Source organism: Paramormyrops kingsleyae, chromosome 15 (genome assembly GCF_048594095.1).
Source record: "Paramormyrops kingsleyae isolate MSU_618 chromosome 15, PKINGS_0.4, whole genome shotgun sequence".
In the NCBI taxonomy this organism is placed as follows: domain Eukaryota; kingdom Metazoa; phylum Chordata; class Actinopteri; order Osteoglossiformes; family Mormyridae; genus Paramormyrops; species Paramormyrops kingsleyae.
Window position 1 is genome coordinate 22,932,249 of NC_132811.1, and position 24,497 is coordinate 22,956,745.

At 48.5% G+C, this 24,497-nt stretch overlaps 2 protein-coding genes across 4 annotated transcripts in view; both read right to left on the reverse strand.

Moving 5' to 3' along the window:
• Positions 1 to 1,888: 1,888 nt before the first annotated feature.
• qsox1 (quiescin Q6 sulfhydryl oxidase 1) lies at positions 1,889 to 18,723 on the reverse strand. Of its 3 annotated transcripts, none has more exons than XM_072699679.1 (13): positions 18,369 to 18,723; positions 16,780 to 16,880; positions 16,047 to 16,095; positions 15,260 to 15,362; positions 14,562 to 14,652; positions 14,242 to 14,384; positions 13,006 to 13,140; positions 12,180 to 12,309; positions 8,699 to 8,821; positions 7,977 to 8,109; positions 6,517 to 6,693; positions 2,688 to 3,510; positions 1,889 to 2,607 (listed from the first exon to the last, which is right to left on the reverse strand). In XM_072699679.1, exons 1-12 carry the CDS (start codon positions 18,646 to 18,648, stop codon positions 2,690 to 2,692), a joined length of 2,286 nt encoding a protein of 761 aa, XP_072555780.1. In that variant the 5' UTR covers positions 18,649 to 18,723; the 3' UTR covers positions 1,889 to 2,607; positions 2,688 to 2,689. The 3 variants fall into 3 exon arrangements, with proteins under 3 accessions (XP_072555780.1, XP_072555779.1, XP_023669081.2); XM_072699678.1 differs by having other exon boundaries at positions 1,889 to 2,639; positions 2,672 to 3,510; XM_023813313.2 differs by having other exon boundaries at positions 1,889 to 3,510.
• Positions 18,724 to 20,637: 1,914 nt separating this feature from the next.
• Positions 20,638 to 24,497, reverse strand: part of cep350 (centrosomal protein 350) — a 31,509-nt gene continuing 27,649 nt past the window's right edge. The window contains exons 36-39 of the mRNA XM_072699680.1: positions 23,896 to 24,354; positions 23,430 to 23,576; positions 23,212 to 23,334; positions 20,638 to 23,058 (exon numbers count right to left, since the gene is read on the reverse strand). Coding sequence (XP_072555781.1) covers positions 22,894 to 23,058; positions 23,212 to 23,334; positions 23,430 to 23,576; positions 23,896 to 24,354 — 894 coding nt within the window. The 3' untranslated portion in view covers positions 20,638 to 22,893. The remainder of the gene's footprint in view (positions 23,059 to 23,211; positions 23,335 to 23,429; positions 23,577 to 23,895; positions 24,355 to 24,497) is intronic.

Here is a 24,497-nt window from a genome sequence, read left to right on the forward strand (position 1 = left end):
AACGTCAGGGAGAAGATGACAGAAAATGTATCAAACCTGTCCAGCATTTTAATACTAGCAGAAGATGGGTCATAAACAATGAGATGGTGAACACAGGAGAACTCACCAATAAAACTGAACATTGTCAAATTTATGGAAGATGACACAAGGGCTACAAGGTGATTTTTTTTACCCTTGAGATGTGCGCTAGGATATTGAAATATTCCCCATATTATCCTGTACACCAGACACACAGGTACGGCACCTACACATCGGAGATGATGGGTATGCAGGTCTGGAACAAATTTACATCCTGAAGTTTCTCTTCCTTTGGTGACTGGCTTCCATTTTTTTGATGTTTCGACAGCAAAATCAATATCTGCATGATCCTGTTAATTGTACTTGGCAGAAATGAACTGCTCAGAGGTCTAAAGGTTTGTGAGCCAAAGAGCTCCAGTAAAAAATCTACATTCTGAGCTTGAGATTGAGGGTATCGTGATTAGATCTTATCTCCTTTTTCACCCTTGTGGTACAAAGGGTATTGTCATAATGCATTATTCTTTGCTAACGGCCTTCTTATGAAGCTCTACAGGAACCATAAACCTGGATGCTGGAGAATGAGGTAGGAACAACGCTGTTCATCTCTAGAACTTATAATTGTTTCCCTGCGTGAGCTGTTGGCTGGGGTGGGTGAATCTCATTAAAATGGATAACTATTCCACCATTTCAATTATGCTACAGTACGTTATTCGCAGTCCATGACAGAAGGTGGAGTTTATGGGGTGCCACTGTGGAGCTTGTTTTTCTGTCAAGGAGTCATGGAACGTGACTGAAAAAGTGTGACGTTTAGCTGTGTGACACATACACTTGATGAAAGATGCTCTTCTGACTCTTGGTACTGCTAATGAGCTGGTCTACATCTAATATCTTCTCGGCATCGTACTAAGATGGATTGACAAGCTTTTACCAGGAGAGAAGGACAGCTAAGGCACTGCAGGGCTTGGGATCAGACGCTGATACTCCTCAGGTGGGTCTGTAATCTGCGCCGCATCAAACCTCCTACTTTCCAAGGCGCCTTTCATTGGTCTGCCACAAGCCCCAGGAGCGTGAAGGAAAGCCGATTGTGTTTTAATAAAGTTTATTATCGGGGGGAGGCTAATCCTGGCGGTAATCTGCCGCAGCTCTAAGGAAAGCTGGATTACTCGCTCACCGTAATCCGCATGAAAATGTCAGGATTTAGCTGCTGCAGCAGAGCAGATGGCAACAGGCCTGCTCTTCAACCACTTACACCCACTCTTCCTAAAACCCCCAGCAAGGAACATATTTAAATTAAGAGCCACATAATAATAAATGATGAAAATGCTAAGTTTTGTTTCCTTTAAAACATCTTAAAATGGGTAGGTTGTGTAAGAAACACATAACATCTCCTATGCTCTTAAAGGATGAACCAAGTGGGCAACCATCGAAGATCTACTCGCTCAAAATGGTCAAAAGAGAGTCGTATCCTCCTGAGACCCCACCCATTCATTTATGTCCATTGCAGTGGACATTTTGTTTTTGCATCTATCTTTTCACTAATGTAAGGAAACATATTTATTCCTGTTGTACACTAAAGAGGACATGCTGTGAAATTAAAAATAAATTTGAAAAAAGATGTCTTATTATCTCCAAAGACACAGAAAATCACAATTAACCTAAAACTGAAGGACACTTTTTTTCCTTGGGTCTCAGGAGGATATGGTCAGCCGGCGGCTGTGTCACTCTCTACTGGACCAAAGATTATACCGGGTACCTGAATGGATCCTCTCAGGGAAACCCAGGTACTTTTCATTAAACTGGAAACATCTTCAAGGACTTTAACTAGTTAAATTTCGGTCAAAACCATGTTATACATGCCAAACAAGTCAGCTTCTTAGCAAAAATAATTTTATTGGGTTATTTCATACATCTAGAATCTGAAGTTCAGGGACAAGTGGGGACACAAGTGGAGTATCATATATTAACAGTATTTTAATTTATTCCTTCTTATGAAAAATTTGCATGAAACTGGAAAGTTAGGTGTGAGAACAGGTCAACTCTATTCTCCCATGTTTTTACCCAGGCTTACAGGCCACTGTGTAACAACACTCTGATTTTACCATCATCATCGTGCAAAGCTTTGGGCAACACACCAGGGCCTATGTCAACAAAGAAATTAAATGTCGGTATTTAACATGATGACTGGAATTATGGATATATTTTTGATCCTTGCAGAGGAAATCAAAGGGCTGAGAGTCCAAACAGGGCAGACAATCAAACCGTTACCACACACACACAAATGTCAATGTCTGCAGCCGAATTTTACTGCACAGGTATGAGTAGGTTGAGAATTCATTTTTCACCAGTTAAACATTTTGCACACACAGTTAATTCACATATTAAAATAAAAATAAATTAAAATTACAATCACAGTTAAGAATGGGAATTCCTTTTTCTAAAGTTTGTTAGGTCACACGTGGTAAAAGGGAAACACCTCTCAGCTGGACTGACAACAGGAAGAAAGCTCTGCGCACCTCCCCCAACCGCCCTGCGGATGAGCACGGAGGAAATAGGTCCTCAGGAGAAGTGGCTGGTGGCGCGGCAGCGGAGGCTCAGGGCAGCGGAGGCTCAGGGCAGCGGAGGCTCAGGGCAGCGGAGGCTCAGGGCAGCGCAGGCTCAGGGCAGCGGAGGCTCAGGGCAGCGCCAGCTTGGCGCGGTACAGACGCCCGCGCCCCTTGGAGCAGCGGTACATGGCCAGCAGACACAGGGAGGACAGGACGTAGAGCAGGGCGCACAGGCTGACGTCCAGGCGGGAGAAGCCGAGGGCCAGGACCGAGATCCAGGGGCGACGTGCCCCCTGCCTGCCTTCACCCTCCAGCTCCGCATACCTCCCCGTCAGACCCCGCTTCTGGAGACGCCTCTGTTCCCCGGGGAGGTCGTCAGGCTCCACGGGCAGCAAGGCCACCTCGGGTGCCGGTCGGTGGCCCCGCAGCGCCCTCTTCCTGCGGCTAGACCGAAGGTCCTTCGACTGATAGAGGCGGCTGACGAAGGAGTCCAGGTCCACAATGTCCTCCTGCGGCTCCCGGGGCCTCAGGCCCACAATGCTGGGCCGGCGCTCCCACTCCTTCTCCTGGGATGGAGGAAGCTCCAAGGCAGCGGCCTCCTCTCCCTCTCTGCCTCCAGGCTCCTGCTCCCCTACCACCAGCACCTCCTTATCCTCCTCCACCTCTGAAGTGGGCTCATCCCCTTCCTTTGCCTCCATCCTTCCCCGGGTGTCATGCCCTGCCTGCGCCGCCCGGTCCTCTGTCCCCTGGGCCCGGCCTGCCTCCTGGGGACGCACGTCCTGCAGGTAGTTGTCCAGGATCTTGCTGGAAGAGTAGTAGTCCATGAGGAAGGACAGCACCTCAGGCTCCTGCCAGCTGTGCTCCCCGTTGTCTATGCCGTGACATTTGGGACACAACTCTGGGGGGGGCCACTGAATCTTGGGGAAGTTGGGGTCTTCACTTAGATCACCTGAGGAGAAAAAAAATTAGCCAAACCAGGAGCAAAATGATAGACAGGACAGACTGGAGTAGATCTCTGAACAACAGGCAGATAAAAACCGAACACCTGCAGCACAGCTGCATGTGTTTACAGTTACATGATGGTCTTCCTGTCCTTGTTAATATCTGATTATCTAGTTAAGGTGACAGCAAGCTAGAGCTAAACCCAAGACAAACTCGGACCAGGACAGCAGTCCGGGCTCAGGACACTCGAATGTGCAAAGGTGAGTCGCGACCATCCTGTCATCTGACCGGCACGTGAGAGGAAACTGGGGCAGCAAAAAGCGACAGAGAGGAGAGCTGGGAATTTTTAAAAAGCACCTTCCGATTGTCCTCCCACAAAACATCCGCAGCTGGATATCCATAAAGCCTCTCAGGGGGGCAGGCGGGGGGTTGGGGGGACTTGCCCTGTGGGGAACAGGTTGGTGGGATGTCCAGTGGGGAGGGACTGAGAGATAAAAGATGTGGCGAGGTGGCCCAGGGCCCCCGCCCCCGGGCCTCATCTCGCCACCGCTGTCGAGAGAGCCCCACCCCCATCTCCAAATTGAATATGAAAGCAGGGACCTCCAAGGGAGCTGCTTTTAATGAATTAGAATTTTTGCCTGCCTCCCCCCTCCCCCAAATGGAGGCATCTGTTAATAAATTGCTTGTCGCCGCTGATGCAGTGGGTGGGGGAGGGGGGATGGAGTCAAAGCTGCAGCAATTCTGTCACTTTACCATGCTGTCAATTTACATCCCCCCCCCATCTCACCAGCAGCTTAATCTCAGGCTCACGCGTCCGTCTGCTCCTATGCCGCATACATCACTTCCCATAGCAGATACATCACTTTTATTGGCCCCCGCTGCTCTCCGCGTTTCCCCGGCTTGCCGTCCGTACCTCTGCTTGGCGTCTCCCTTGCATTTCCACACCCCAGCTAAAATCCAGCTAATTTCACAAAAAGCTCCAAGCACAGGACTCTGCCCCCGAGGACATGTGTCGCTCTTTTAGCTCGCGACACTGCCCCTAGTGGCAGCACCCCCACGCAGCTGCAGCGTCTAGTCTAGCTCGCTCACCCCAGCCGGCCTGCGCAGACACACGCTAATGGCCTCTTTAGTGGTGACAAGTGGCAGTCACATCCTCCTTTGTGCCACGACGGAAGGCCTCCTGTCTGGGGTCTCAGGACACAGCGCACCGACCTCCCTGTGCTGGAGGGGGGTGTTACAGCTCCTGCTGCCCTGTTGCTGTTGGGGGGGGGGGGGGGGGGAGATGCGCTTTCACAGGCTCTTTGTACTGGGTAAATGAATTGTCCGGCTCCTTTACAAATAGCTCACTTCATGCGTCGTTGCCCCTCAAAGGAGGGGGGTGGAGGTGGATTTGCTAAAGAGACACAGTTTAAGAAGGGGGGCTGTTCCCTAGGGGGGGTACAAATGAGAAGCAGCAGCAGCAGAGGGTGGGAGGGATATTGGTACTCATTGCCAAAACCCGACATCACCCCCCTCCCCAACCACAAAACACCACCACACATCACCCTGCCATGTTAACCTCTGCCGGGGGGAGTTTACAATGTCCATGTGGGCGGGAACGAGGCCCGGTGACTCAGCGCGTGCCACCTGCCGTCACAGGCATCCTGGGAATTCAGCCCTCGCCCCACGCCACTCCGCTCCCGTCTGTGTCAATTGTCGAGTGAGAAAATGGCCGCCTTGGGAGGGGGAGACAGAGCAGGCCTAATAGATCGGGGTGTCAGGGGACCGGGGACAATAAAGCGGCTCGCCGACGACCCCTAGGCCTCACTTATTCATGATTACGACCCTCCAGCAGATTGGTTCTAGGCACGGCCCCGCCGCCTATCACGGCAGTCAAAGAAACCAATCAAGCCATTAGACAAAGTAGTGTGATGATGACTGAGCAGTAAACACCTCCAGAGGACAGCCAGCCGAAAGCATCGCGACACCGGGATCCCTCAGTGGCGAAGGGGCTCTCCCGGTCTGCTAGCGACACACAGAACCTCATGGACCAAGCGAGGCTCACAGCCAGGGGGCGCTGATGGTAAAGGCCAAAAAGCAGAAGCCCGGAGCTGCGGAACCCGGAGCCCGCTGCCGCTGGAGAAGGCCCCGGGGCCCCGACGCGCGGACCAGCGGCAGCCCTCCTGCTGAAGTGTCCCGCGAGCTGCAGATGGGCTAGCAGGAGAGTCTCAGCCTAATCCCGGGGTAGAGGAGATGGGACGAGGGGCAGCTGGTGTCTGGCCAGGGGATCGACAAACTTAAAGGGATTTAAGGGGTGAGGCGCAAGCCAGGCTGTTCAGAAGCGGGAGGGGAAAAAAAATAAATAACAAGCACAGGTTCCATTTGCTGCCGTACGTATCCTGGACTTAAATGCCATTTCGGGGGACATTACGCAAGAAACGAACGATGCTAAGTAGGCAACTAAGTAAATAAATAAGCAGGAAACATATAATGATTCCTACAACTCATAGCTGCTTTCATGGCAGCACTCAGACAGTAAAATATAGCGACCTGATGTCGGAATGAAATATCTGCATTGCCACGGCAGAGAAAAGCCAGCAGTGACCTGCGCTCCCTTGCTTATAGTGGACGAGCAGACTCAAGGAACTTCAACGCGAAAGGAAACATCGATAGCGAGTTCTCGTTAATTGTTGCTACGTGGTGGTTTGTTTGAGAAAAGATCCACAATTAAGTTTCAGTCACATGACTTGCCTAGTCCGAACGGGAGTCCAGTAAAACACCCCCCCCCCCCCCCCACACTAGCTCCACCATCCCCTCAAGGTGAATTATGAACATTTTTTCATCTGTGGCTTCAGCAACAGCAGTGAAACAACACTATCACAGCTGTGTGGCAAAGCGCACACCTTGCTATACTCCGGTAAATCTCAAGCTAGCAACACAAAACTTTTTCCTTCACGCTCACATATTAACGTGGGCCAGACACCTTCCAGAAAGAAAGCCGGGCTCAAATGGGTGGGAACCGCACCGCACTCACCTGCCAGCCGGTTGTTGACGCGGTTGTGCCGGGACCAGAGCCAGAGCACGGCCTCCGACTGCGTCTTCACCTGGTTCATGCTCTCCTGGGCCATGCCCTCGAAGTGGCTGGCACACTCGTGGCAGCCAAAGAACTTTTTGACGTAGATCCTCATCGCCTGCAGTACCTCCTGAGGCCCTGCGCGAGGGGGGGGGCGCCAAACACACCATCAGCTGACAGAGAACAACAGTTATTTACACAAACTCATTACCTGTATAGTTATCTACAGGGAGGTGGAAAAGACCATACGCTTACATCAAACCCAACCACACTAAATGTTTGCAAAAAACAAAGTGCCCTGAGTGAAACAAGAATCTGGGAGCCTAGATATAGAATCACATGGCAGGACGCGAGTCTACCGGAGGAGATCAATATTAGGGAAACTTTCCCTGTGGGAAAATTCATGAGTTTGACCTCAGGCTTTCCTGGGGCTCAAGTTGACCCCACAAATTAACCAAATGCCACAGGAGTTTGAGAACCTTCTATAGCCCCGGATGTGAGGCTTTGTTCTTCAGGCCTCCCCCCCACCCCCATCTGTGTAGCTAGCAGTAATCCAGCAGTCTGTTAGGGGCAGATGGACATCCCCCCCCCCCATAAGCCCCAGAATAAACCCTGGAGAAAGAGGTGCACTGGAGAGCCACCCCTTTCATTAACCACTCAAATTCCACTAATCTCACTAAAATCCCAACACAACAGAACTCTTCCGGCACGTGAAGGACAGTAAATCAGGAAAAGAAACAAACCAACACCGTCTAAACCTGAGAGAATTAACAACAAGCACAGGGAGTGCAGGCGAGACTGGAAGCTACTGAGAACTTTACAGGTTAAATGACTAGCTACAAACCTTAAAACCCAACAGGCATCTCTTGGCCACTGGGATAGGGGGTCTGTTCAGATTATAGTGATCTTCAGGAAAACACCCAAGTACTCTGTCAGAGCCCAGTGATTGGGTAGGCAGTGATCTGGTAGGCACAAACAGGGTGGGCAGTGATCTGCTGGGCACTAAAAGGGCACGCAGTGATCAGGCGGGCACTAACAGGGCAGGCACTGATCTGGTGGGCAGTGATCAGTTAGGCAGTAAGAGGGCAGGCAGTGACTGGGTGGGCAGTAAGAGGGCGGGCAGTGACAGGGTGGGCAGTAAGAGGGCGGGCAGTGACTGGGTGGGCAGTAAAAGGGCGGGCAGTGACTGGGTGGGCAGTAAGAGGGCGGGCAGTGACTGGGCGGGCAGTGACTGGGCGGGCAGTAAGAGGGCGGGCAGTGACTGGGTGGACAGTGATCAGTTAGGCAGTAAGAGGGCGGGCAGTGACTGGGTGGGCAGTAAGAGGACGGGCAGTGATTGGGTAAAGCAAACTGGCTCGATAACAGTGAACTGAACACTGGACATGCACAAGGATGCCGGGACAGGATGCAAATATGCTCACTGGAGTCAGAGGCGCTGTTGGCTGCCACAGTCAGCGCGTGGAAGAGAGTCCACATGGAGCAGGGGTACTTCCTGAAGTGCGGCTGGGATCCCTGGCAGCCTACCCACCTCTCGCCGTGGGGCAGGACCGCATCCTGAATGGAAGCACAGGGATAAGAAGGGGGTGCTAGGGGGGGGGGGGGTCACTGAGCACTGGCTAGGAGCTAACAGGGACGCTAAGGGAGCGGCCCGGCTTGCTGGTGTGTCTGGGCAGGTGCCCATCCCTCAAAGGCGACGACCATGTGCAGCGGGGGCAGCCCGCCTCCCTCACCTTAAACAGGAACTCAACCATAACTATATTCTACAGGTTATTTGAAAAAAATATTGCTGTTTTTAAAGCTTCCAAACCACCAGGGGGCGGTGTGGAGCACAGAGGGTTAGAGATTGATGCTCGTATCCTGAAGGATGTGGTTCAAATCCATGGCTCTCAGAGTAATTATATCACTGTTGAGCCCTTGAGCAACTGATAATTACTCAACTGCTCCATGGACCTGCTCACTGGTGCATTGCAAAAGTGGACAACAGTAAGCTGTTAAATAAGCAGTCTGTTTGTCATACATCTCTTCTTCCTATGTTTTTTGTTTCTGATTTGGGCAACCCCTCCCCACCCCCTCCACCAAGGAGCACAGTGCTGGGCTGGTGCCAGTCACCAGCGCCCGCTCCTTGTGGCAGGGCGCCTCTCACCTCTGTCGCATTGTTCAGCACCTCCAGGAAAGAGTTGTACTGCAGTTCCGAGTCCTGAAGTCCATTCAGCCATGCGTTGGCGGTTTGCAGCAGATTCCTCACCACCGGTCGGCCTGGGAAGTACTGTGACAGGGAGGCGGAACATGGTACTGATGTGTGGGGGGAGGGGCGGCAGGGCCCGGGGGCACCCAAAACACACACAGCACTATTTATGGACAATGTGACCTCAAAGAATTTTACTAGGAGTGACGGGACCCAACATCCCGGCATCCAGGCTGCCTCTACAGCCAGCTCTGGGAAGCAAACGCGACAGGCCGTACTGGGGGCTCACAGGCCGCACTGGGGGCTCACAGCCCAGCGGCTCCACACAGCTGAGAACATGGTCTGCCATGATTTAAGACATTAGAGTGTGAACACCATCAGCTGTAAAGTACAAATGTGGTACGCTCACCCCCCGCAGCTGAATGTCCATGTTGCTCAGCAGAAGGGCTGTAGGCTCCATATCCATTATTCACTCAGCCCCCCCCCCCCCCCAATCCTGTCAGCATACTCAGTCTTAGTAAACAGGGAAATCTATACTATATCCAGTGTTTCCCAATCTAGTGTTCGGGGACCCGCAGACAGTCTGGCAGGGGCCTCAGAAGGAGCAAACTCATGGACCGACTGTAGTTCCCCGAGGACCGGGTAGGGAAACACTGCGATATGCTGTATATATACACGCCTTTTTTAGGATGGAATGCCTTATCTTATTCAACTATTCTGTTAACATAAAATCTGGGTAGTTTCTCCTCTAGAGACATAGATTCTTAAGTTTCAAGTGACTCACTTTCAGCAACAGTTTAAAAGCCAAGTGAGCATCCAAACGTTACCTCATGGGGCTGATTAGCAGTAACACACATGTATTTACTCAAGCGCCAGTCAGTTAAGAGGCATTTTAAACTGACCCGATGACTCATTCCTCACAGATCAGCCTGTCTGGCAAATTTAAGCACCCATGTTTACAGCGGGGTACTCAGTGAGAATGGGTCCCCGGCAGCTTAACACACAAGAGTCAGCTAATGCTAACGGGTGGGTGGTTGTGATGATATCTGAATCCAACATTTATCCGAGTTCCATTGGCACTGACGTCTCAGATAAGAAAGATGGGCCGGGACCTCCCAGAGCAGCGGTGCAGAAACAAGCCTGGATAGAGGCCAGAGACGCCTCCCCTCTCCCCGGAGCTCCGGGGCCCCAGCCGGGACCCAGCCGGGACCCCAGCGGGCCGCCTTTCCGCTGATTTGTGTGCAGCGTTTTCAATTTGCTCTCACCATCTGTTCAGCGGCGCTGAGTCCAGAGTCTCTCCCATTCATCACAGTCTAACGGGATGGGCGATAAAGGCGGCCGGCTAAAGAGACCCTCAGTATGAGGCTAACCCCTTCACCTTGCTCTCACCTGCCCCCTGGCCTACAATTAACAGGCACCGCAAGCCCCCCATAAAAAGGCTAAACAAAAATGCCCAAGACGCCTGGCCGCTGCAGACAGACGGCAAACACACTCGGACCAAATTGCGGGGATCAGTCATTGTCACGGTGAGGAAAGCTCGTTAGAAAATGTTTCGATCAAACTAAACCAGAAGCACCGGACACTTACGCTGACGCGCAGCCTGGCTTCCCAGTTACCGAAGCGCCCGGCCTTGTTTTCCCAGAAAAATGCTCCTCAGGACAACAGTAATGATTCAGAAGGAGGTTAAAGTTGAGGCAGGAAAATGAAACCAGAAGCCTTTGAGACCGACAGGTTTCAAGCTGACACACATGCATGCATGTATATGTACACACACACACACACACACACACACAAATATTTGTATTCTTATCATTATGAGGACCGTCTATTCATTTTTATGGTAAAAACCCTAATCCCAGCAAAACCCCATGGCATTTTCAGTTTTTTATTGCAGTAACAGATTTTTAAAAATTGAGTTGACTTTTGGTTCCCCCAATGTAACATATACATAGTATGCACACACACACACACACACACACACACACACACAGTAAAGATGTTATTCTGTGGTTTTGGCATCAAGTGCGACCCGTTTGCCATACTGACGGAATCTCACAGCTCGCCCCGGTGCCCTCGGGCCCCTCCCCCTCTCTGGGGCCACTGCAGCCCACTTCCTCAGGACAATATGTCATCCTCAATCCGATTAGCATCAGCGTTTGGGAAACTGCAGCCCCCCCGGGGAGGGACAGAGTGTGTCTGTGGGGCCAGAGCAGGGGGGCCCCGTGTAATCAGGCCCCGCAGGGCCCCAGGGAGCCATGCGTGTGTCAGAACCGGACGACGCCAAACGACTCCCCCGCCCCCAAACCTACACCTGCCTGTGGCTCCCTCACACATACTTGTGAGAGGCTTTTGTGTGCTGGAAATTTCCTGCCAAAGAGGGACAGCGGCCAGGTCCCTAGACCGGCATTGCTGCTCCGTGTATGTGTGTGTGTGGAGGGGAGACTCGTAATTCACCAAGATGGTACCAAGATGTCTCCTCTTAAGCCTGAAGTTTACAGAGCCAGCCTCTGTCGGGAGACGTGGCGCACTGGGCAGCAACACAGCACTGAGAAAAGCACTTCAAATGCATCTCTCACAGTTCTCTATTTCCTCCTGGGGGGCTCTAATCGCATGCATTTTGTGGAGCCCCCCCCAGCAGGATTAAATGTTGGTCCTTTGTTTAGGGAGCATTTAGTATCCTCAGCATATGCTGATAAAACCGAGTAAAGCAGAAGCTTACAGTCCCCCCCCCACAACCCAACTCTTAATGGGGGGGGGAGGTTAAATTCCTCAGGTCAAGGATATCAGCCAAACAAACTGGGGTTAATTTCCCCCCTGCCCATCCATCCCCACCCAGTCCTACACACCATCACTGATTAATGGTGGGGGAGTTCCTGGCAGGTCACTGTCTGCAGCCTGGGGAGGCACACGCTTGGCACGTGCCTCTGGGGGAGTAACATGAGGCCCCCTGGGGGCTGAACCAGCCGCCACCAGGTGCCCAATCAGCCGGCTTCACAAAGGCTCTGCCCCCGTGGCCGTCGCGGCATTCAGCACCAGTGGCAGGCTGTTGATAATACGGCATGTGAGGAAGCTTGGGTTTGCTGTTAAAGAATGAGCAGTGTGTATCCAACGAGGTGCTGTGTGTGAATGTGAATGTGCGTGTGTGTCATTTGTAAAATGCACATATACATACATATATGAAACTACAACATTTTGGCAATGCTAGTCAATAATTTAAAATGCTGATATTGTTAAAAACACTGTATAAAACTCATTAAACTGTCATACCACCAAAACAAACATTTATACAACAGCTTTGTATAACTGTTATGGAAAAGACAAGTAGCGACGTCAGGTTTGTCTCCCCCTGGTGGAGAAGCTTCATAACTGCAGCATGCCAACCAAAGAATGACCAAATGCAGACTACCAAACGAGCTGGAACACTAACTGAACGACTCACCTTGGCCAGCACTGAGACGTAGCGTTTGAGCGCAGTCAGGGCCCCTTTGTTTATCGTGGCATGTGACGCTAACTCCACACGCAGCGAGAAGTGCAGTGCGGACTCCAGGTCGGACATGTACACGTTTGTTCTGGGAACACACAGGAGGTCCGGGAATTTTAGGGGAAATCACAAATGCAGCACATCTGACCTCCACTGCCCACCTTGATAAACAGCTATGCTCAGCTTGACACAAAATATTAATCCAGTTATCTTTCAGCACAAACCGACATAGCATTTCATGATGTACTTCACCACACAAATATATGGAAGAAAAACAGAAAGCAGCATGCTAATTAACACAGCTAAATGCAGAGACTCCATTGCAAGTTTTAAACAACATTATCTCTGAATTATGCAGGACAGGCAGTCCGCAGGTTATGAACAACATCCGCCCCCTAAATCTGTCCTTAAGTCAAATTTATAGGCAAGTCAGAAAAATAATAATACATGCAATACAAAAATAATACATAACACGGTAATTAAAGTAACTACATATGTTACTGTACTGCACCTCAAGCTGTCGAACTCCTGAAATCTCACAGCGTTTGCATGAGTGTCACAAAATAGTGCATGCGTTCGTTAGGGCAAGCTATTGTACTTAACCCAATTGTTTTTATATAACAGGCTTTATAGAAAGTCCCATCGTAAGTAGGAGTCGTCCATAAGATGGACGTTCTTAACCTGGCGCCTGCCTGTAATCCAGCCCCTTATTGGTTTCTTATGAACAAAACCTCAGAACTCGGTGTGATAATGCCAGCGCCAATCCGCCCGTCAGGCTCCTCACCTGTTAAACTCCCTCCATGGATGTTCGGTTACGTTGCGAATCAAATCGAGGGCCACAGGCTTCGGCCTACTTGTCCGCACTACCCTTGGCAGCCTTTGGAGGGCGTATGAGTAGAAGGTACGAGCCTCAAAGGGCCTGGAAGAGGAAAGAAAAATAGTCTTTGATACTAAACACAGGATGAGGCCCAACTGTCAGATGGAGAAATTAGAACATACAAGAAGAGAGGTTCTAACATTGTTTTAAAAGTAATAGTTTAAGAGCTAATAGCTCTTTAGAGTTAATAGGCTGTTAATAGTTATACAATTTATTTAATGACGGAAGATCTCAGAAGGCTAGTTTGAACTTTTAAAAATCCCCACAGTCAGAGGTCTGAGTCACACGCTGGCCCGGTAGGTCATGTGATCATCACTGCCAGGTCTGAGTGACAGCCTATGGGCATAAGGGGTTAACAGGCACCCCGCCCCACGGAGGACCTCATTGGCCAGGTACGGGCCGCTCCTCCAGTACAGAGAGAAAACAGTCCAACCCTTTTTCACTGATGAGCAGATGGGGCAAAATGGGGCACCCCCCCCTCCATCCTGTTTGCTAACCACAGCAGAAGAACAAAAGGACTACTGTCATATTTCCCCACTGGCAGCCCTTTGGAGAAGTCAACAGAGAAATGGGGGGGTGCGTAGCCGGGGCAGGAACCCGACAGCGTCTGACTGGAGCCTATTCATCTTCGCGGGCTCCTGAGAGCCAAAGCACGCATCCCTGGGTGGGGGTCTTCACCTACCACAGGGACACGGTGGGGGTAGGGGGCAACTGTCACTGAGAAGCATGGACGCCCCCCCCAGGTGAGGCTTAGGAAAGGGCGGCTGTTGTTTCGACAACAAGGATTAATAACCCCATCCCTCACTGGTGGCAGGTTGGGGGGGGTGGTTTAAAACAATCACCATGTTTGTCAAGACCTACATGCAAATCCAATTTATCAAAAAAAAATGTGAAAAATAAAAAATACTGAAATAGAAGCTACAGAGGATATTTTGATAATTATACATACACACGATACTTGCGGGGCCGGTTTAAAATGCCTCTGTCCCTTTAAAAGACGTCATACCACCATCTTGGAGCGGAGAGAGAACTCTCCGGAGAAATGCAGCTTGTGTGGTCGCAAGGACACTGCTCCCCCCCCCCCCCCCAGTGGGTTTATGACACCTTAAAGACGTGGAGATGGTGGAAGGAGCGGCCGCTCACACATTCAGGCGGGAGAAGTTGCCTCCCTGGTAGAGGTAGCAGGACGGGAAGTCTGTGACGGCCATCTTGGAAACCAGCTCATCCTCTGTGTTCAGGACTCTCCGCACAGTTATGTTGTCAAACTGGAGCAAATCAAGGATTACCTGCAAGAAATAAACAATATATATAAAATAAACTATAAAATGGGGGGGGGGGGGGGCATGAAATGCCATCACTAAAATAACCATGCTGTTAAGATCCACCCATGTCTGTATGATTTGTTTTCTGCTGGACTGTCAGCAGGGAGCCAAAGTCTGAGGTCGATGCCCCCAGGCCCTCACCTCCCTGCCCACGTACGAGCTGGCTGTCTCAAACACCAGCGCCAGGAGCTCCACGCCGCTGGACTCCAAGAGGCTGTCGATCTCGGCTTTGCTGCGGAGCGGGACACGGAAGGCCAGAAGCAGGTGAATCACAAGGCCCTGCTGAGGCAGATGCTGGGTTCTGGACCCGCCTGAGATGGCACAGAACCAGTAGGACAAGCGCAACCCTGCCCCGAAAGTACAGAACACGTCCCTGAAACTAAAGCCTAAAAGAAAATAATGAAGGAGAAAGGAGCAGCGCATGTGAGGTACGTCACTGGGTCCGTGTTGGTTTAGAGGCCAGCGATGCCTCAGGCAACCGGATCATTTTACAGAAAAGCTCCAAATGCACAGACTCAGTCCAAACATCTTCAGCCAACATGCCTGTGTCTATCGAGCCCAATCCCTCACACTCCACACAAAAAACTGTGTTTACTGATATTTTAAAACATCCTTTTATCAGTTATGCACCAAAGAGTGAATTACGTAAGACCTGCCGCATGACAACCTAGACAATCGATGTGAAAATAAAAACTTAGCAGCAGTCCTAAATCAAATATTTGCTTATCACCACTGATGATGTTGGTTTGGTGGCAGCCTGGCAACAAACCTGGATGGGGTTGGGACCACAGCTGAGCCAGGAGAGGCAGAGTGATTTAAGCAGGAGCTGAATGACTCACCTGGCAGCCTCGAGGGGGGGGCACGCCGGGGGCCAGTGCTCTTTGTGTTTCTCGATCATGCTGATCATCTGCCGCCGAAGGTGGCTCACATCCTGCGTGTGCACTGTAGGTGGGGAGAAGACGGAGAGAGACACCTACAGACCACCGTCTGTTTCCAGGCAAGGACAGACCGCCGTCTGTTTCCAGGCAAGGACAGACCACCACAAACCTACATTAGTTTGCTCCCATTTGGTTACACACAAGTTAGTCTCTTAAACTAAATGCATCCATCTTTTCTACTCCTTATCTTGGTCGGGGCCTAGAGCATGGGGGGGGGGGGTGGGGTCACCCTGCATGGGATGCCAGCCCATCATGTGTATGTGGCCACATTATACGTCACACTGCGCATAACTTAGAGACCCCTATTAGCCTAAATGCGAGTTTTTGGACTGCGGTAGGGGTGACCATGCAAACTTCACACACACACACAGAGGGGGGATTAAAACCTACAACCCTGTGGGTCAGAGGCAGCAGTGAGGCCCCCCAGTGAGCCACCATGCCGCCCTTTATGGGACGTGAAGCTAAAAGGTCATGTTAATATACTGTCTGCCCACATGCAGGTTAGTTTGATCGCTGCCTCCATGATAAGCTGCACGATAACCCACCCCCCCCCCCACGTGGAGGAAAGGGCGGCGCACAAAGGGCGGTGGGGAGAGGCAGTGGTGACCTCCGCTTCCCTCAAACATGGGGGGCCCAGGCTGGCAAAGCGCGCAGTACAGAGCCGCGGGGGAGGGGAGCCGTCGCTTACCTGGGAACGAAGCACCGGTGGAGTCCTTCTCAGAATAAGCGTGGAAGAACTGTGAGGGAGGAGGAGAGCGTCAAATGGCTGAAGGGGAATATGATGCCAAAGACGAAAAACAGAGTGAAACACACAATAACCAAACAACAGGTAAGTTCTCTTACATAAGGGAAAGACAGGGGCACCGTGTCATTTAAGCTGAATATTGGTCTCTGGTATATATACCACCAAACAGTGCTGCTTCCCTGATCATGCACTTAAGCAGGGGGTTAAGAATAGCAGAAATACTATAGGTATTTAACAGAGTACTGCACTATGGTAAAAGCCAATATTTTTCTATTTGTATTAAATGCTGAATTTGTCCAGAATTTCATTAATCACTCATGCATTATAACACTTCATGACATTATTATTGTTATTGATGATGATAATGATAAACAACAACAATAATAATAATGATGATGATTTTAAAAATTAAACAGTCAGACATTTCACAAAAATAAAAGCCTTCCGTTCCCAAAGAGTGAAGTTTAATGGTGCCGAATCACATTTTTAAACTGTATCCAATATAGTCCTTAACCTTTTCAGCTGTTATCGGAAAACACACTGATTAGGCCAAGCACCAAGTCAAATGTTCAAGATAAACAAGTTAGGAAAGAGGACCAGACAGACAAACAATCTTAAAAGTAGAATGAGGGTTAGAGTAGCGACACTGGCATCCTGGGGTGCCGGCGCAGCTCACCTTCACGGTGGGGTACCCCCTGATGCCAAAGTGAACGCAGGTCTTTCGGTTTTCTTCAGCTGCGCAGTCAATGGCCACCAGATCCACAGCAGGCTTCCATTCTGTCATAGCAGACGGAGAAACCGCATGTTACACGCCAAGCACCAATGCACACACACGCACACACGCACATGAACCTGCACTCATATCTTTGTGGCGACCGTCCATTCATTTCTATGGGCAAAACTCTAATCCCAACAATGACAACCTTAACCCCAACCCAGCCCTAAACTTAACCATAAGTAACCACTGCAAAGTTCAGCTCCGCAGCCAGGAGTAAATCTCATGGGGTCTCCAACAACCCCACCGCTGGGGGGTCCTCCTGCTACATTTCGGCATTTCACTCCAAAGTGGTTATTTTAGTACCTGGGTAGCTGCCTGCTGAGCTCATGCAAACAGGCAGCCCTGATGCCATACCTGCAGTTAAACACTTCTGTCTGGACAGATCCTTCCAAAATCATAAAAATCATTAAAATTAATGAAAACACTTGTAATCCTGAAAAACAAAATGTGCTAAAACTATATTAGAACAAGTTCTAAACTGTACATTTAACCCCATAAATCCAATGTGTTTGTTTAGTTAACGTTTAATTTATAGCACTTGCATATGAAGTCCACCTCCTGCCACAGTTAACTGTCTTAAGCGCTACTTTTAAAACACCAAGTAGGACTATGACAAGTATGAAATTTCTCTGCTCCTTTTGCCAGAAATGTTCTCCCGGCCTACATATTGACTAAATTTACCCAGCAATACTTCTTGCTAATTTAATTCCTACTGACCTAATAATCTGCCTTAAGAGGGTGTAAAACTGTCTATTTAAATCCGCGGGCAGACGATAAAGGCCACGAAAGAAAGTATCCCCGCTTATTTGGGGCGATGTGCCGGAACACTCTGTCCTGCGGGTCCGATGAAAGAAATTTCACATCAGTGATCGGGCCATCCAACATCCCACGGAGGAGACCTAATAGCCATGCAGACAGTCTTATGAGGGAACCCGGCTCCTTGCTGACAACTTATAGCGTTTACGTTCAAACCTGTGATGTATAAAACTCTGGAGTCATTTGCCCTAAAATCATATGGACGGAGAGAAAGGGATCACCTCTCAACTGTCATTTTTGGCTTACTTAAAGCGAAAGATCCCCTATACCCCCGTAAGGTGCGCTACGGTGCAGACCTGCCCATAAACATGCTGCACCTGCACGTACGACCGGCTGCGTCTGAATAATAATTAGTCAGGGTGCCAGACCGATCATGTCCCAGCTGTTTCAGTGCTCCTTTCTCTTTACCCTGAATACTCAAGACTTTTTAACAGCCTGTTTCTGGGAGTCTTGAGCTCTTTTGAAGATAAAATATAGGCTATATATGTATATGAATAAAAATATAAATATAAATATATATATACGCAGCGCTTTGTAAGCGATTGTTATACATGATGTTATTGTATAGGGAAACTACTATGCAAAGTCACACGAATAACTCGTTTCCGGGATATTCAGCATCTGTACCCTTTCGCATGAACTCCCTGCACGAACTTAAGCGATTTACAAACCTTTGGTATCCATGGCTAGGTTCTTCCATACCGGGGAAAACGCCACGCAATGCCCGCACCAGGACGCGTAAAACTCCACAACCAGAGCAGCGGAAGAGTTGAAGAGCACCGACTCCACATTGTCGGGGTTTAATAGCACGATCTGATCAGACTGAGAATAAAGTCCAGTTTCGGCCGAAGGCAGAAGACCCGAAAAGAGGACCAAAGTGCAGAACAAGCAATGTTTCAAGGCGCCCCTCGCAGTTAACGGAGACGTGGCACAGCGCCGATACTGCGCCATCTTCCTATCGCACCGCTGGCCGACGGCTACTGTATGCGAAAGTGACAGAAACTTTTCTTCTTCTAACTCTCTCACTCCCCTCTTGCTCAGAATTCGACGCAGAGAGGAGGAGGGGCTATATTTTATTTACCGTACTCTCCAAGTCCTGGTGTTCCCGGCAATTGTTCGGCTTATTGTGTTTTAAACAAATGGATGACAGTCAACTTTATTTACTGCAAATAATATTATTATTCTTTTGTGAATAAAAATGCCGCAGGACTGTCATAGTCACTTCTGTCCTCTCTACAAATTTCTCATATCCTTTTACTAAACCAGAAAACAATATTAATTAATAAACCATTGGACTAACAATATTAATGTGGTGATTACCAAGGACATGCAGAGGGGACGAGGGGCTGGGGGTGCTTCAGTCCTGAGTTCCCCTTTTCGATCACCGACGATCAAGCAATATGTAAAAAGGGGCTCCCCCCAGTCCCCTCCCCCTAGCCGGGAAATTATTTACCGAGTGCCCCTTTTCATCACCGAAGATTGCGCAATTTTTAACGAGGAGGGAGGTAGGAGGGACGCTCCTGTCAAGCAGCTGCCCCTGTGCATTAGATTTACAGGATTAGGTAATTTAATATATACAAAGAAATCACAGCTTAGGTGAGAAAGAGAAAGGCGCGAACCCAGTGTTTGCAGCACTCAAATCACGCTTTTGCATGACGCCCCAACCGGCCACAGTCACTACCCCAAAGATACATAAACCAGGTCCTTACCCTACAGACAAGGTAATAAAGCGGTTACATACATATACATGCATGTGCAGACTTGTCTCGGATTGATCATCTCACGCTAGCCAGCTGACCAAAGCTAACAACGCTATAGTAATTTACTGTTTGAAACATTATATAGTGCGTTATGATAAGGTGTGACTCCTGTCGGTGGCTTTGGACGAAAGCAAAGCAACATTCAATAACACTACTTTTCCCTGTTATGTGCATTTTGTGTATTCTGCACATAAAGGCTGCACCAGTTTCAACAGGTGACTGAAAGACAAACAGTGACACTGTTCATGAGAACGTGTGAAGGAAGAGGAAATAAGATCCAGCAAAATACCACCCGTTACCGGGAAATGGAAAAGACGCCAAACACTGCGACATGCTAGCGTATGAGTCGCCGCTATGTAAAACATTTCACATGGCTTTTTATTTTTGTTAACAGTCCGTGGCGTTATTTCATCCATCCATCCTCTTGTTCTAACCACTTACCCTGGACAACGTTGGGTGGGGGGGGCACAGAGGCTGGGGTACAGATTCCTGTATGGGACACCCATCCATCACGGGGTACACACGCACACTGACACTATGGAGAATTTATAGACGTCTACTTGCTTGGTCTGTGTTTTTCTTGAGGACGTGGAGGCAATTCTCAGGAAACTGAGAGATCTAGCAAAGTCATCACACAGAGCAGTGATGGGATTTGAGCCAATCCACACAGCAAACACGTAAAGGGGTGGAAGTATTTAAGATCGTTTAAGTTTACCAAAATGAATTTGGAAATAAGAGGGTCGACATACGAATAAATGCATATGTACCAGAGGCTGTAGCAGGAGCATTTCTAGCTATTGAAAAGTTCAGGGGGTAAGTCAAGTTTACCTGGGGCTTGACTTTTTGTTTTTGAAGGAAGATTGGCATCAGGGCCAAAATACTCGGGGCCTAATGATGCTCAGGGGCAGTAGGAAAGCGAGCTAATTAGGATTTCATAACATCCGAATCAGGACACGAGCTGCAATGAGTGTAAAATGCAGTATATAAACCGTTCACCCCAAACAAAATAATCAAATACTGCATTTTAAACAATTAGCACAAAATGGATATTCATATAAAAGTACCGGTAAGACAAAAAGAATCAAGTTTAATAACAATCGTCACATTCTTCTGGTCATTAGGCACAGGGCTTGTTTTTACACCTGAAGCAGTCTGTCATTTATAGGACGAGAAATCGAGATTTAGACATATGAACCCCTTTATTTACAATTTCAAAGCTGAATTTATTCAAATAGATATGTATACTATATACATATTTGCATTCACAAAGAAAACCTGATTTTACAACTTTACAACCTTATTGGTGAGCTTAACCGAACTAGAGAGAATGGTATATTATACACACCTCCAAGTCTCACTCACAGTACATTGTCCTTATAAATAGTTACACGTTTCTGAATTACAACACGCCTTTAAACTACGCATCAGAGAAATCGACCATTTGTGTTCAAATGGGGGGGGGAGGGGGTGTCAAACATTTCAGGTCCAGTCAGGAAACATTTCCACAAGGCTCGGGTGCACCTGCTACAATTAGATTAAGGTTATATTACGTACCTAGCAGGTATTCAGAAGGTGCCTTCATCATCATTTATTTATTTAACACTGAGCTTACTCCTCTGAGGTCATATGCAAAGTCTACCATAAATATCTAAACCCGGTGGCTCTAATTTGCCTACAGATACAGAAATGCTGCATAGCTAGGCAGAGCGACACTGCAGAGTGCAGCAGCCTATGGCCGGCAGAGTCCCGTCAGTAACCGTTAATATCACAGTGGTGTGCGTGAGAGCGTCACAGCTCTCGGTAGGTACAGGTATCCAGAATGAGGCTGAGCAGATGAGAAAGCCAAACCCCAGATCTCCATCCGCCTTTCCCAAGACCTTTACATGTCATACAAATTATTTACTTGACAATATCCAGGTGACCATGAGCAAAAAAAGGCAAAAGAGACATAAAATTGTGCAAAATTTCCTGCAATCTAAGGACACTTATGTTCAATGACCTGTGAAGTTGACTGATGAACAGGGTAATTCTTTGCCCCCTTGGAAGTATTAACGTGTAGCTAGGACGTGGAGCACACTGTTAGAGAGGCAGGGGAGGTGATGAGAGGACAAGCCCTCGTACTGAACCAAAGTGACTCACTCGTCAGGAAGCCGCCATGCCCTTTGTGTACATGACGGAGCAGAGAGCTCTCATTAACACAACATTAGAAGTATTGCTGAAATTCTTTCACGGAAATCTGAAAAGATTTACTTTGAAAAGGCAACAGGCTTGAGAGTGTTTTTAAGGTTGGTAGCATTCACCAATAATACAGAGTAAAAGAGTACTGCAGTAGGCTTTCAGAGGGAACTCGGTGGTGGCAAATATCACTCTGACTTGTCATAGGCAAAGTGTTATTTGCAGTCAGCTGAGTATAGCAAAAGAGCCCAACCCATTTGTAAATGGAAATAATACCAGGACAAATAAAGTTACGTGTAAATTAACCTGTTTTAGGTGTGTGTATACGTGTCAATATTAGAGCAATCATTGAAGTGCTGACAGGATACGCTTAGAATAAAAGTAAAGCAGACTCCTCCCAATGAGGCACTTGAACACAACTAAAATGCAAACAGATGTTCAGCATGACCAGGAACAGCTAAAAGCACCAGGCTGTTTGAGCGTCTCCAACCACTCAGCATAAAAACAAATGTTCAGTCCGCTTTGTTGATCTCACCGCTGACTGACGTGACTCTCTTCTAAGCCAGCACTCCTTCCCAGATTTTTAGGAAAATCTATTACATAATTTTGAACTTTGGAGGACGTGGGGTTTTCTTCGTTATTAGAATTCCACCGATCATCGTGTAAGTCACTTGCATATTTAAAAAGTTTGAGCAATCGAAGTGAATTTAAAAGACAGTCCAGTGGACACAGGTAGTGTCTTACCCAATGGAAAACATGCATCTCCTGTACAATATAATACAATTTCAAGGCTTTCCCCCTATTCCCAAAAGAACAGTGCTCCATTTGAGATCTTTTCACCATTCATTGAGTAAAATGGCTGGCTACGCTGGATACCTCTCTCTTTAATCTTAAGTCCTACTGGAGATCAGCCAGGAGAGTATCTCCCTGATAAAATTACGAGACTATTTAGCAGCGTTGATCAAAGAGGTCAACTACACAGGTCATTCAAACTGAGCCCCACTGCAGAAACAAGAGTACAGCATCATGATATATTGGAGGTCAGATGAGCAGGTCATGTAGACCAAAAATGCACTTTAAAACTGACCAAGAAGCTGAATTCAATTTGTTGATGATTTCCAGTGGAAAAAAGGCATGTACTGCTTTAAAAAAAATTTGGACAAGGTCTTCAAGTTGTCTGGCCGAAGGCAACAGGAGATTAATGGCACGTAAGGTGCAGAAGTTTGAAGGAGTGCCTGACATGTTTAAAAGAGGATTACGTTTAAGAAAGGGATGTTTTTGCTTGCTTTTCCTGAATTTGGATGAAGATGTCGACAGTGTCCTTCAGTAAGGTGTCGAAGATGCCATCAGCCAACTGCATCTTGACAAAAAGCTCATCCTTGTCATAGTTGACCCACAGAGACTCCTCTTCATGTAGCTCCTGGACCTGAAAATAACAGAGGTTTGGTACTTTAGAACAAATTGTTCTGCTTAAGAAAATATATTCTTTACATGTCTTGCTCATGAGGAACTGAAGGTATAGCCATGACATTGTCTGAAGTGGCCTATAAGCGTTAATCTCAAAACAATAGCTAATTACCAGAATATGATCCACTCTGTCACGCTTCTTCCGCCCAAATTTCAGCATTTTTTGCCAGTCTGTTTTCTGGTTCTGGTCTTTCATTAAACCCAACAGTTTTAATACTTCAGCGGTGACAAAGGCCTGCATGAAGGGGGACAATGTAGTTTAACATGACAAACAAGTGAACGGACAGATGGCCACAACAGGGCAAAATAGGCAGATCAAGTGACACACACCTGGACTTCTGCCATGTCGGCAGGACATTTCACCCGGCGGAAGTACAAGGAATTCAGACGTCTTGGTTTTGCCCATTGAGGTGGATGGACATCTATATTCTCTGAGAAGATCTCCTGGATGATCTCCCACGTCAGGTCAAACACAGTCTAAAGAAAGAAAATTAGTTTTTTTTTTTTTTTTTTATTGGGATACTTGTCTACCAATTCATTTACATCCCACATATATCTGGCCTCAAGCACAAGGTGTTTGCCTAGAGGCTCTTGTAGTGTGGGGTAAATTATTTTTCATCTTAGGCAGTGGGACTGACACTTAATTCTATGACTATTATACATTTGACTAGTGACAAACGTCCAATATCAGTAGAGACTCATGGTCAATAAAATGACAAAATGGTCATTGACCAATTGCTGATGGGTAGAGAACAGAATGACCACTTAAGGGCTTCCCAAGACCAGCAGGCCTCACCTGTCTATAGCTGCGTTTGCTGAGATGCACCATGTCCTGCTCCTGGTTACTACAGCCTAGGAAATCTTCAGGGGCATGTGGTGGAGCTATTCCAACCAGACTCTGCAGACCGCAGCCCAGGTCACAGCTGCTCCAAATCACCTGAGTGGCAGCGCTCACGAGCTGCTCCACCTCAGGAGCGCTGTGTGATACCACCATGGCCGGCTCCTCCTGGAGCTTGGCTTGCTGGGGGGGCTCGGATTTGGCCGGGACCTTGGCCTGCTCCGTTCCCTCGAGGCCTGGAGGTGCCGGCTCCTGCCGCTGCCGCTTCTGCTGTTCCTTGCGGGAACTGAGGCCAAAATCCTCATCAAACCAGTCCTGCTCTTCCCCAAAATCATCCAGTATCTCCCGGTTCAGCTCCAATACTGCCAGACGTTTGGCCAGCTCCTCTTTACCACTAATACCCAACACAGGGCTTTCCTGTGGGGTGGGGTGGGGGGGGGGAGTGGGGAGATTTTATTGGAGGCTTTTATGCATCAAGCATGTGAAGAACAGTTGGAATCCAACACAAGGTGACCAAATACTGAAGCCAAACAGTATAAATTTATCTTCAAACGTGCATG

What these genes read in the sequence shown, in the direction of transcription:
- qsox1 (XM_072699679.1), bottom strand. Translation starts at nt 18,648, where the DNA reads ATGGCGCAGTATCGGCGCTGTGCCACGTCTCCGTTAACTGCGAGGGGC. An exon ending in GGGGGTACCCCACCGTGAAG is followed by an intron (nt 16,096 to 16,779) that starts GTGAGCTGCGCC and finishes CCTCCCTCACAG; the next exon opens with TTCTTCCACGCTTATTCTGA. An exon ending in CCCCCCCTCGAGGCTGCCAG is followed by an intron (nt 14,653 to 15,259) that starts GTGAGTCATTCA and finishes CCCGCTCCGCAG; the next exon opens with CAAAGCCGAGATCGACAGCC.